The sequence below is a fragment of the Crinia signifera genome, chromosome 7, assembly GCF_055691185.1.
Source record: "Crinia signifera chromosome 7, ASM5569118v1, whole genome shotgun sequence".
Taxonomy (NCBI): domain Eukaryota; kingdom Metazoa; phylum Chordata; class Amphibia; order Anura; family Myobatrachidae; genus Crinia; species Crinia signifera.
Genome location: NC_139223.1, coordinates 181,941,684 through 181,954,734, shown reverse-complemented (window position 1 = coordinate 181,954,734; position 13,051 = coordinate 181,941,684). Strand labels below are relative to the sequence as shown.

At 45.6% G+C, this 13,051-nt stretch overlaps 1 protein-coding gene across 3 annotated transcripts in view; it reads right to left on the bottom strand.

Moving 5' to 3' along the window:
- Positions 1-13,051, bottom strand: part of TRPM8 (transient receptor potential cation channel subfamily M member 8) — a 112,634-nt gene that overhangs the window by 68,602 nt on the left and 30,981 nt on the right. For all 3 annotated transcript variants that reach the window (XM_083154576.1, XM_083154574.1, XM_083154575.1), the window contains 4 exons: positions 8,085-8,257; positions 2,153-2,327; positions 1,387-1,454; positions 1,103-1,303 (listed from right to left, as the gene is read on the bottom strand). In XM_083154576.1, coding sequence (XP_083010702.1) covers positions 1,103-1,303; positions 1,387-1,454; positions 2,153-2,327; positions 8,085-8,257 — 617 coding nt within the window. The remainder of the gene's footprint in view (positions 1-1,102; positions 1,304-1,386; positions 1,455-2,152; positions 2,328-8,084; positions 8,258-13,051) is intronic.

Sequence of the window (13,051 nt, the reverse complement as noted above, 5' to 3'; positions counted from 1 at the left end):
GTGTCTGGATGCTAAAACCTTCATTAGGAATTCATCCTTTTATATAAATGAATATTAGAAGTACACAATACGCCGTAGAGCTTTCAGCGAGTGCAGATTCTGTCCGATTAATGAGAATAAGAGACATCTGAGGATATGGGGACGATAAAAGCAGATCTGCATCTCATCTGCTGAATATTTCTACAAAATCACTGTTTTCCATTATCTCATGTTGTCCAAGAACAATAAAGGGTCAGGAGAAATCAGAACAACTACATCTAGTACAGTGTGAGCTTTATTGGTTCCGCCACATTGACCCTTTGTGGTGCTATTGGTCTGTTTCAGCACTTAGCATATTCATTCGCCCAAGACATCAGCTATGAGAATGCACTTGGAGAAGAGGGATTTCGGGTAACTACAGAGCCATCTTAGCCTACAGGCACAATGGGCATTTGCCCTGGGACCAACTATTGTAATGGCCTCCTGGTTGGTGTGGGTAGGTGGAGGTCCCACATCGGCAATTATAGTGGCAAGGCAGAATTCTCTGCCTGCCCACCAGCCCACTGCAAGACATTGGCTGTCATGCTGATTGGGGGTTGGCTGGAGCTATCCACCAATAAGAGTGCTGAAAGCCATTTACTGCATGGAAGCATGTTATGATTTTTTTTTTTTACTGGTTCCCAGGAATGGGTGTGTCCCTACACACCCTTTCATGGGAATAAATAAAAAAAAATGTCCAAGTTTTTTGCTTTGCAAAGAGTGCAGAAAGGAGAGGGGGTGCAGGAACTCTTTACCCCGGGCCTGTTATAGGAGACCAGTCCCGCAATACCCCTCCGCCTCTCCTGCAGGGTGTGCACCCATTATAATTATGCTGCTGTTGAAGATGAAGCTGATTCGTTGCTATGGGCAATTTCTCACCTTCTTTAGAACGTTTAATACATTACACCCTTAGTCAAGCAGAAATCAGCTATAAGTCACTAATTCTACCTGTTTACATCCAGATGAAGGCAAAATAAAAAGTCCAATTTCACTTCATAAAGGGAATAATGATACCTGACTCCATGTCAGATGACTTCCCGGATCAATAATGTATAATGCACTACAGACTGGGGGCATACTGTACCCATCGTATCCAGGTCTCCATCTCATCTTCCGCCAAGCGAGATATGGTGCGTGGCAGGAATCGCAGCAGCTTCTCCTTAATGGCCGAGGAGGCAAGAGAAGTGCCCTCAGCTTCCACTAGGCTGGCAATGACATCGGCCGTCTGCCCAGATCCCTCCACTACCACACACGGGATCTTACTCTTAATGGCGATGTTTATAGCCTGCGGAATGGAGATTGAGGTACGGATCACCAAATCCTTAATACCGTATCTTTAAATACTTCATCTGTATTATTTGAACAAACCTTCAACGTCTCCTTCCCGCCTCCTTGAGCGAAACATACAATAGGGATTTTCCCGCCATAATTAGAATCTGCAGAAGGCCATAAGAAAAGCAGTGTCAAGTATATAAAGAGAGCTAGTTGGGTACAGATTAAAGATTACGGCCCAAATGTAATCACCCTGTGTTACAGCCAGCTGCTAGATTATGGTGCTAGATTTAACGGCTGCTTTTGCCTTTTAAAAAATTGCTGCTTTAAATCTAGCGGATAAATATTAGAAGTCTGGCGGTAACTCTGCCTGACACTAATCTGTTAGGTGGCACATTTATTTACAATTTATCTAGAACCAATCATTACAATTTGTAAAGTCAAGGCACGGAGGAGAACTAGATTCTTCAGATCCCTCTCCCAAAAACATTAGGTAGAAACATAGAATTTCAAATGTAGATTAGAACCACTTGGCCAATCAAGATGGATTTAACTATGGTGGCTAAGCTCTGAAAATTGTAATGGTTGAGATCTTGAGCAATGGCCAATCCTGGCCACAGACAAGGATATTTCTAATGTCAATTTAGTCCAAAGTGGTCTATCATTATCAATTCTATACATTAAAGGTCATTTGAACCAGTGCATTTAAAAACCAAAGAGGCCTCTTGTCGGATCCATGTATCAGGACTTATTCCATGAATGGTAATGGAAATCTGAGTCAAGTTTCTAAGACAAGACTTAATGAGAAGAACCAGGTCACTGTCTGGTTCCTATAATTCCCCATTTAAGAGAACTCCTGTACCGGGAACATTAAGTTCAGAGATGTATTTCTCCAGCGAAGCTCGGAGTTCGGCCTCAATCGTTGGGTGCCCATTGGATCCATTATCCACCAGGATCATGTGTGTGTGGTTGTTGTCCAGGCAGTGCAGAGGGTCTCGCTTCTGCTCGTCCATCAGGTAATGAGCCACATGGTTTCCCTGTAGCATAGAACAAACGGTTATCCAGAGAAGTACTAGGGGAGATCAGCTCTATGTATTTCACTAGATGCGCTGTCTTTGTGCTCATCCAGATGAGGCTTCACATTTTACATTTTAGACTAAGGTGACTGGGCTTTATTTTCCAAATAAGTTGACCAATATGGAAGTTGTCCATAGCACAAAATCAGAATGAATGGATGGGTAATCTGGAAAAGGGTGCAAGGTCTGTGTTTTTTGTTTGTTTTTTGCAGAGAAAACCTTGTGCCCAATTGGATACCCACAAACTTAGGGGTAGTTTTACTAAGGCACAGTGTGTCATCAACCAGACTTGTTTATTTCTACTTTTTCAGTCCAAGCCACTTATGATCAGCGGCTTTCAAGAGTCACCTAAAGTAAATCTGCTCCTAGTATATATACTTATACGCTCTGCACTTAAGGAGACCTCTGAGGTGAAGTACCGACAATAACCACTAGAGGCCACTCGACAGATCAAATTACTCAACAGAAAGTGAAAGCAAAATGAATTTTTTCAAACTTGCTGGATATGGAGGGGTGCCGGATGATGCTACGAAAGTGGGGATCCCGACAGTCAGTATCACGACATCGGGATCCCAACTGTCGGTGCTCCGACGGGAGGATCCTGACTCACAGGGGCTATTTACCCTTGTGGGGGTCCACGACCCCCCATAGAGGGAGAATATAACCTGTGGCAAGCGTAGTGAGTCACCGGGCCCACAGCGTGGCGAGCACGGCGAGCCTGCAAGGGGCTTCTTTGCACTCTCCCCCCTGTCGGAGCACCGCAGTCGGGAGCCCAACGAAGGGATACTGACTGTCGGGATCCCCACTGTCGGAGCCCCATACCACACCCCTATGAATAGAGGGAGCTGTGAAGACAGAGATTGGAGGTAGGAGCCGATAAGGACTGAGCCGTCGTTTTGACGCCCTTTTAACTAGTCACTGTAAATATACTGACGTTATAGAGGAACTATCGGACTGAAAGAGCAGCCTGTAAACCAAAGTAACTAATTAAACCAAGTAACTATACTATTTAAAGGAACACATTTTTACAAGAAAAGTAAGTATATTGTAGGTGCACTGAAAGTCACAATGTTTATTTTTAAGATTTAACTTTTATTTTTATTCATTAAAAAGGTGAAATATTTAAAATATGAAAGAAGACAAAGAAAGAAATATAGTTTAAAATATCAATGACCCCTGCTCCCCAACCAAAATTATTGTAGGGTTCTCTTATCCCTTTATGCTTCCTATATGCTTTTATCTTAGCACTTTTCTCCCTGTTTAATTTAAGGAAGAGATATTTTTGTGCTTAAATGTTGCGAATTCCTATATTGTTTTTCAATAGATCTTCATGTATCAGATCTTGTCTTTTCTGATTCTCTCAGATTAATGTGTGTGTTCAGAGTTTAGTTTAGTTATATTTAGTTAGTACAGCAGACTGACATCTCATATTTTCTGCAGACAGGTTCTGTCAAATATATTGCAGAGAGAAGTGCAGTTTTTTATATATATCTCATGCAGCTGTACTGAAGTTTATCAGTCGTAATGGATTAAACCTTACGGGCCGACAGGGGCTATGGGTTGGCTGTCAGAAATTGCCTTGATGCTGCTCTGATATTATTATTAATATTAGGTAGTGGGTAACCTCTTTTGTTTCTGCTATTGCATCAGATAGGCGCAGATTTCATTATTGCAGATGGCCACTGCGTGTTGTTTAACACCAAACACCGTTTGTTAGTATAAACGTTTTAGTTTTAAAGTATACAGAAACTGAGCTATATCCGGTTTTAATGCTACATAGCAAGTAGTCATGTAACCCAGCTCGTAGATCAAAAGGGTGTCTGTTAGGTGTTCTGCTTGGTGCACTGCGGTTTTATGCAATATCTTGCCGCTGACAGTATTTTACATATCCGCAAATTGTGCCCACTGTATTAAATGTTACAGTGCTTGGGGCTTAAGTTTTAATATTACTAATTGCACAGAGGTAATAGATAATTAGTGACCTCTTTATTCCATGCTCATGTATCAGATAGGCACTGATTTCATTATGGTTAGCTGTCACTATGTATTTCTCCAAAGCCAAACATCATCTATTTAATATACAGATTTTAATTTTAAGGTGTACAGACACTGAGCTATATCTGGTATTGATGCTATTCAGTAAGCAGTCATGTAACCCAGCTCATAAATCAGAAGGTGTCTGATAGACGTTCTGCTTTACACAATGCGGCTATCTGGAGTATTTTGTAGCTGACAGTATTTTTAATACACGTTGTTTATGCCTACTGCACTAAGGGCCTTATTCTACTTCACTCTTTCTGACAAAATCCTTCTTAGATGGACAAAACCATGTGCACTGCAGGGGGGCAGATGTAAAATGTGCAAAGAGAATTAGATTTGGGTGAATTATTTTGTTTCTGTGCAGGGTAAATACTGGCTGCATTATGTTTACACTGCAATATAGATCTCACTTTGAAGTAAAACCCCACCCAAATCTAATTCTCTCTGCACATTTTACATCTGCCCCACCTGCAGTGCACATGGTTTTGTCCATCTAAGAAGGATTTTGTCAGAAAGAGTGAACTAGAACAACCCCCCAAGTATTGTGGTGCTTAGTGCTTAGGTTCTATTTTCACGGATTGTGCAAATGTAATATACAATAAGTAACCACTTTATTCCATACTTCTGTATTAAACACGTACAGTTTTTATTGTGACTAGCAGTTGTTACATATTCTCCAGAATTCAACACTGTCTATTAATGTGCGGATATTGATTTTCGAATGTATAGTCACTGAGCTATATCTGGTATAGATGCTATATAAATAATAGTCATATAACCCAGCTTATGAAGTGGAGATGGATGGTTACTATTCAGTTTGGTACGCTGCGGTTATGCAAAAATATATTGCCGCTGTCAGTTATCTCATAAATGTTATTATCGCCCACTGCGTTTAATATCGCCGTATTGCGGGCTTATTAAACAGTTACCCGGAGGCTATGAGTCGGCTATAACAAGCCAGAGAGTATACTCATACCGCCGCTGTCTATTCTGATATTTATGTGATGTGTTATAGAGTTAGCAGCTTGTAAAAGTGGCCGGGCTATAGTGACAGAAGCGGCGTGGGTGCGTGTCCGGCTGACAGAAGCCGGCTCACAGCCTCCGTGCAGCCCGTGAGACACGGAGCTGCCCGGACATTCAGAATAGACAGCGGCGGTATGAGTATACTCTCTGGCTTGTTATAGCCGACTCATAGCCTCCGGGTAACTGTTTAATAAGCCCGCAATACGGCGATATTAAACGCAGTGGGCGATAATAACATTTATGAGATAACTGACAGCGGCAATATATTTTTGCATAACCGCAGCGTACCAAACTGAATAGTAACCATCCATCTCCACTTCATGAGCTGGGTTATATGACTATTATTTATATAGCATCTATACCAGATATAGCTCAGTGACTATACATTCGAAAATCAATATCCGCACATTAATAGACAGTGTTGAATTCTGGAGAATATGTAACAACTGCTAGTCACAATAAAAACTGTACATGTTTAATACAGAAGTATGGAATAAAGTGGTTACTTATTGTATATTACATTTGCACAATCCGTGAAAATAGAACCTAAGCACTAAGCACCACAATACTTAGTGCAGTAGGCATAAATAACGTGTATTAAAAATACTGTCAGCTACAAAATACTCCAGATAGCCGCATTGTGTAAAGCAGAACGTCTATCAGACACCTTCTGATTTATGAGCTGGGTTACATGACTGCTTACTGAATAGCATCAATACCAGATATAGCTCAGTGTCTGTACACCTTAAAATTAAAATCTGTATATTAAATAGATGATGTTTGGCTTTGGAGAAATACATAGTGACAGCTAACCATAATGAAATCAGTGCCTATCTGATACATGAGCATGGAATAAAGAGGTCACTAATTATCTATTACCTCTGTGCAATTAGTAATATTAAAACTTAAGCCCCAAGCACTGTAACATTTAATACAGTGGGCACAATTTGCGGATATGTAAAATACTGTCAGCGGCAAGATATTGCATAAAACCGCAGTGCACCAAGCAGAACACCTAACAGACACCCTTTTGATCTACGAGCTGGGTTACATGACTACTTGCTATGTAGCATTAAAACCGGATATAGCTCAGTTTCTGTATACTTTAAAACTAAAACGTTTATACTAACAAACGGTGTTTGGTGTTAAACAACACGCAGTGGCCATCTGCAATAATGAAATCTGCGCCTATCTGATGCAATAGCAGAAACAAAAGAGGTTACCCACTACCTAATATTAATAATAATATCATAGCAGCATCAATGCAATTTCTGACAGCCAACCCACAGCCCCTGTCGGCCCGCAAGGTTTAATCCATTACGACTGATAAACTTCAGTACAGCTGCATGAGATATATATAAAAAACTGCACTTCTCTCTGCAATATATTTGACAGAACCTGTCTGCAGAAAATATGAGATGTCAGTCTGCTGTACTAACTAAATATAACTAAACTAAACTCTGAACACACACATTAATCTGAGAGAATCAGAAAAGACAAGGGCCCTTATTCTGATCGGTGCGGCCGGAGCCGATTATGCGGCCAGGACCGTGCGTGCGAAACCCCGCCTTCCATACGGATCGCCAACTCCGTCCGTATGCGGTAAGAAGCTGTCCGAACGGACCGCACGTGTATTTTTCACGGAATACGCCTCCTCCATCTAAGGGAACCTCCCCCATCATTCGATGGTCGCAGACCATCGAATGCAGGACCGAGTGCTCCACCAGCACCCGCAACCTCAGACCACACGGACATTTTTCCGTGCAAAAGCAGAGATCTGGGCGGGCAGCTGACATCCGGCGATGTCATATGTCCGCCCCCTACGCGTGCGTCACGGCCGCATTACCATGCGTACGCCCAGCGTTTTCATGGGAACTCCCATGAAACGCGGGGCGTATGCATATGGTAATGAGCCCAAATAGCCCTTCACGCCCCTCTCCACCCCCTGTTCGGAGTGTTCACATATCATGCGGAATTTCGCCGTACGCCCCGCTCGCACATGCGCAGAGACGCCTCTGCACATGCGCAGACACAAAACATCGGCGGGCCGAACGCACGCGGATATATCCGCACCGATCAGAATAAGGCCCAAGATCTGATACATGAAGATCTATTGAAAAACAATATAGGAATTCGCAACATTTAAGCACAAAAATATCTCTTCCTTAAATTAAACAGGGAGAAAAGTGCTAAGATAAAAGCATATAGGAAGCATACAGGGATAAGAGAACCCTACAATAATTTTGGTTGGGGAGCAGGGGTCATTGATATTTTAAACTATATTTCTTTCTTTATCTTCTTTCATATTTTAAATATTTCACCTTTTTAATGAATAAAAATAAAAGTTAAATCTTAAAAATAAACATTGTGACTTTCAGTGCACCTACAATATACTTACTTTTCTTGTAAAAATGTGTGTCTTTGCTTAAGTAGTAGGTGGCACCTCCTTATTGAGAAAAAAATAAAGGGGAATTTCCCCAGAAAATATTCATATTGGAGGAGATAGGACAGTCTCACAAATATAAAAGACTGGTGCGGGAATCATTCTTTGTTTTTGTAACTATTTAAAGGAAGTCTATTATATTTGCTGATATAAATGTATTCACTGTGCACCAAACACTTATTATATCGAATAACAGATGTCAGTAATCAGACCTCAGCGGTGGATGTCCGGATCAGGGTCTCACGATTCGAGACCATTCCCCAAGCTGCAATACCGATGGCTATCACCTTCTCCTCGGAGCTCCTGCTAATGGTATTATCTCTGACCACCTCCCCGATGTACTTCATCAGGCCATAGTGAGTGCCCCCTGTGAAGATCCAGGCTCCTGTGAGTGTGAGAAATACATGATTGTCACTGAACAGAAATAACCGCCAAGCCACCCACCGACCACACATACGTCTACCCAGCACACAACATCATTAGGGGAAGGTGTAGCAAACCTTGAAGGGAGATAAAGGGGCAGATTTAACAACAAGTTATATTGTTATCCATAGTTATGCATGTTAAATGGTGCTCCAGCCAATCAGCTCCTAGCTGTCATTTTTCAAACACATGACAGAAGGTGATTGGCTGGGACACTATTTATCATTTGTAATGAGTAATATTGCTCATTGTGAAATCTGAACCTGGTTCCACTTTCTAGTATAGTCAGGACATTCTACTTACTTTCATATACACGTGTGTGAGTGTAAGTGTGAGTGTAAGTGTGAGTGGAAGTGGAAGTCAATCGGTACAGGTGTAAGTGGAAGCAAATCTCCATCTGCAGATACTACTGTCAGCATTAGGGGTACGTTTACCAAAGCTTCTCAAAATTAACAGAGATAGGGATGGCCATTGGTGCAGTCGCCATCAATGGCGATACATCAATAGTAACAAAGTATGTGATGGATGACCATCGATAGTTTTAGCTATTGATGGTCATCCATTTTCTTTGACTGACTGGCCCGTGGGCCATTCAGAACGTGGAGGCGGGGCATCAGGTTTGTCAGGGGGTGGAGCTATGCTCCATGTCCCGGCAACTTGAATAAAAAAACGAAACAAAAAAAAAAAACGCTTCTACTGTGCATCGATGGAGGTACCATCTGGTTCTCCCCCATCGATGGCAAAAGTATTCCACATCGGCCCTAAACCATCAATGATTTTGAATCATGGAAGGTTGATGGCCATCCCTAAAGAGGTGAAGTTGCCCGTAGCAACCAATCAGCATCTGTCTATCCTTACTCTAATGCAGTCACATGATCTTGTGATGTTTCTTGTAATTGGCTCAAGTTAACCTCCTGGAACGCCCATTTCACTGAAGGTATGGTCCGTCAGTAAACGTATCGGTACTTGTGTAATTTCACGGCGGCAGTTACGTAGTTAGCGCAGCGTCCCTGTCAGAATCAGCATAGTGTTCCCGCGGCCAGCGTAGTCAGCGTCCCTGTCAAAATCAGGGTAGTGTTCCCGTGGCCAGCGTAGTCAGCGTTGCTGTCAGAATCAGCATAGTGTTCCCGCGGCCAGCGTAGTCAGCGTCCCTGTAAGAATCAGCATAGTGTTCCCGCGGCCAGCGTAGTCAGCGTCCCTGTCAGAATCAGTGTAGTGTTCCCACGGCCAGTGTAGTCAGCGTCCCTGTCAGAATCAGCGTAGTGTTCCCGCTGCTAGTTCAGCATCCCTGTCAGAATCAGCGTAATGTTCCCGCAGCCAGTGTAGTCAGCGTCCCTGTCAGAATCAGCGTAGTGTTCCCGCGGCCAGCATAGTCAGCATCCCTGTTAGAATCAGCATAGTGTTCCCGCGGCTAGTGTAGTCAGCGTCCCTGTCAGAATCAGCATAATGTTCCCGCGGCCAGTGTAATCAGCGTCCCTGTTAGAACGAGCATAGTGTTCCCGCGGCCAGCGTAGTCAGCATCCCTGTTAGAATCAGCGTAGTGTTCCCACGGCCAGCGTAGTCAGCATCCCTGTTAGAATCAGCATAGTGTTCCCGCGGCCAGCGTAGTCAGCATCCCTGTTAGAATCAGCGTAGTGTTCTCGCGGCCAGTGTAATCAGCGTCCCTGTTAGAATCAGCGTAGTGTTCCCGCGGCCAGCATAGTCAGTGTCCCTGTCAGAATCAGCATAGTGTTCCCGCGGCCAGCGTAGTCAACATCCCTGTTAGAACCAGCATAGTGTTCCCGCGGCCAGCGTAGTCAGCATCCCTGTTAGAACCAGCATAGTGTTCCCGCGGCCAGCGTAGTCAGCGTTGCTGTCAGAATCAGCATAGTGTTCCCATGGCCAGCGTAGTCAGCATCCCTGTTAGAATCAGCATAGTGTTCCCGCGGCCAGCGTAGTCAGCATCCCTGTTAGAATCAGCGTAGTGTTCTCGCGGCCAGTGTAGTCAGCGTCCCTGTCAGAATCAGCATAATGTTCCCGCGGCCAGCGTAGTCAGCGTCCCTGTTAAAATCAGCGTAGTGTTCCTGCGGCCAGTGTAATCAGCGTCCCTGTTAAAATCAGCGTAGTGTTCCTGCGGCCAGCGTAGTCAGCGTCCCTGCCAGAATCAGCATAGTGTTCCCGCGGCCAGTGTAGTCAGCGTCCCTGTCAGAATCAGCATAATGTTCCCGCGGCCAGTGTAATCAGCGTCCCTGTTAGAATCAGCGTAGTGTTCCCGCGGCCAGCATAGTCAGTGTCCCTGTCAGAATCAGCATAGTGTTCCCGCGGCCAGCGTAGTCAGCATCCCTGTTAGAACGAGCATAGTGTTCCCGCGGCCAGCGTAGTCAGCATCCCTGTTAGAATCAGCGTAGTGTTCCCACGGCCAGCGTAGTCAGCATCCCTGTTAGAATCAGCATAGTGTTCCCGCGGCCAGCGTAGTCAGCATCCCTGTTAGAATCAGCGTAGTGTTCTCGCGGCCAGTGTAATCAGCGTCCCTGTTAGAACCAGCATAGTGTTCCCGCGGCCAGCATAGTCAGTGTCCCTGTCAGAATCAGCATAGTGTTCCCGCGGCCAGCGTAGTCAGCATCCCTGTTAGAACCAGCATAGTGTTCCCGCGGCCAGCGTAGTCAGCATCCCTGTTAGAACCAGCATAGTGTTCCCGCGGCCAGCGTAGTCAGCGTTGCTGTCAGAATCAGCATAGTGTTCCCATGGCCAGCGTAGTCAGCATCCCTGTTAGAATCAGCATAGTGTTCCCGCGGCCAGCGTAGTCAGCATCCCTGTTAGAATCAGCGTAGTGTTCTCGCGGCCAGTGTAGTCAGCGTCCCTGTCAGAATCAGCATAGTGTTCCCGCGGCCAGCGTAGTCAGCATCCCTGTTAGAATCAGCATAGTGTTCCCGCGGCCAGCGTAGTCAGCATCCCTGTTAGAATCAGCGTAGTGTTCTCGCGGCCAGTGTAGTCAGCGTCCCTGTCAGAATCAGCATAATGTTCCCGCGGCCAGCGTAGTCAGCGTCCCTGTTAAAATCAGCATAGTGTTCCTGCGGCCAGTGTAATCAGCGTCCCTGTTAAAATCAGCGTAGTGTTCCTGCGGCCAGTGTAGTCAGCGTCCCTGCCAGAATCAGCATAGTGTTCCCGCGGCCAGTGTAGTCAGCGTCCCTGTCAGAATCAGCATAATGTTCCCGCGGCCAGTGTAATCAGCGTCCCTGTTAGAATCAGCGTAGTGTTCCCGCGGCCAGCATAGTCAGTGTCCCTGTCAGAATCAGCATAGTGTTCCCGCGGCCAGCGTAGTCAGCATCCCTGTTAGAACCAGCATAGTGTTCCCGCGGCCAGCGTAGTCAGCATCCCTGTCAGAATCAGCATAGTGTTCCCGCGGCCAGCGTAGTCAGCATCCCTGTTAGAATCAGCATAGTGTTCCCGCGGCCAGCGTAGTCAGCATCCCTGTTATAATCAGCGTAGTGTTCTCGCGGCCAGTGTAGTCAGCGTCCCTGTCAGAATCAGCATAATGTTCCCGCGGCCAGCGTAGTCAGCATCCCTGTTAGAATCAGCATAGTGTTCCCGCGGCCAGCGTAGTCAGCATCCCTGTTAGAATCAGCGTAGTGTTCTCGCGGCCAGTGTAGTCAGCGTCCCTGTCAGAATCAGCATAGTGTTCCCGCAGCCAGCGTAGTCAGCATCCCTGTTAGAATCAGCGTAGTGTTCCCGCGGCCAGCGTAGTCAGCGTCCCTGTCAGAATCAGCGTAGTGTTCCCGCGGCCAGCGTAGTCAGCGTCCCTGTTAAAATCAGCGTAGTGTTCCTGCGGCCAGTGTAATCAGCGTCCCTGTTAAAATCAGCGTAGTGTTCCTGCGGCCAGCGTAGTCAGCGTCCCTGCCAGAATCAGCATAGTGTTCCCGCGGTCAGTGTAGTCAGCGTCCCTGTCAGAATCAGCATAGTGTTCCCGGGGCCAGTGTAATCAGCGTCCCTGTCAGAATCAGCATAGTGTTCCCGCAGCCAGCGTAGTCAGCATCCCTGTTAGAACCAGCATAGTGTTCCCGCGGCCAGCGTAGTCAGCGTCCCTGTTAAAATCAGCGTAGTGTTCCTGCGGCCAGTGTAATCAGCGTCCCTGTTAAAATCAGCGTAGTGTTCCTGCGGCCAGCGTAGTCAGCGTCCCTGCCAGAATCAGCATAGTGTTCCCGCGGCCAGTGTAGTCAGCGTCCCTGTCAGAATCAGCATAGTGTTCCCGGGGCCAGTGTAATCAGCGTCCCTGTCAGAATCAGCATAGTGTTCCCGCAGCCAGCGTAGTCAGCATCCCTGTTAGAACCAGCATAGTGTTCCCGCGGCCAGCGTAGTCAGCATCCCTGTTAGAATCAGCATAGTGTTCCCGCGGCCAGTGTAGTCAGCATCCCTGTTAGAATCAGTGTAGTGTTCTCGCGGCCAGCGTAGTCAGCGTCCCTGTTAGAATCAGCATAGTGTTCCCGCGGCCAGCATAGCCAGCGTCCCTGTCAGAATCAGCGTAGTGTTCCCGCGGCCAGCGTCCCTGTCAGAATCAGCATAGTAACAAAACAATGAGATATATCAGCGCTGGAGGTCTCCTGGGGATATGATGCCGCAATTCTTTATGCTGGATGCACGTTATTTCAATTGCTTCATCCCTCTCCTGCAGAGAACTCCGTGCAGAAACTCACGTATAGTTTCTGGATGTGGATACTCTTGGTTATTCAGAAAACATGCAGCTCACAATGTAAAAAGGCAGAACTTACATTAAAGTTCA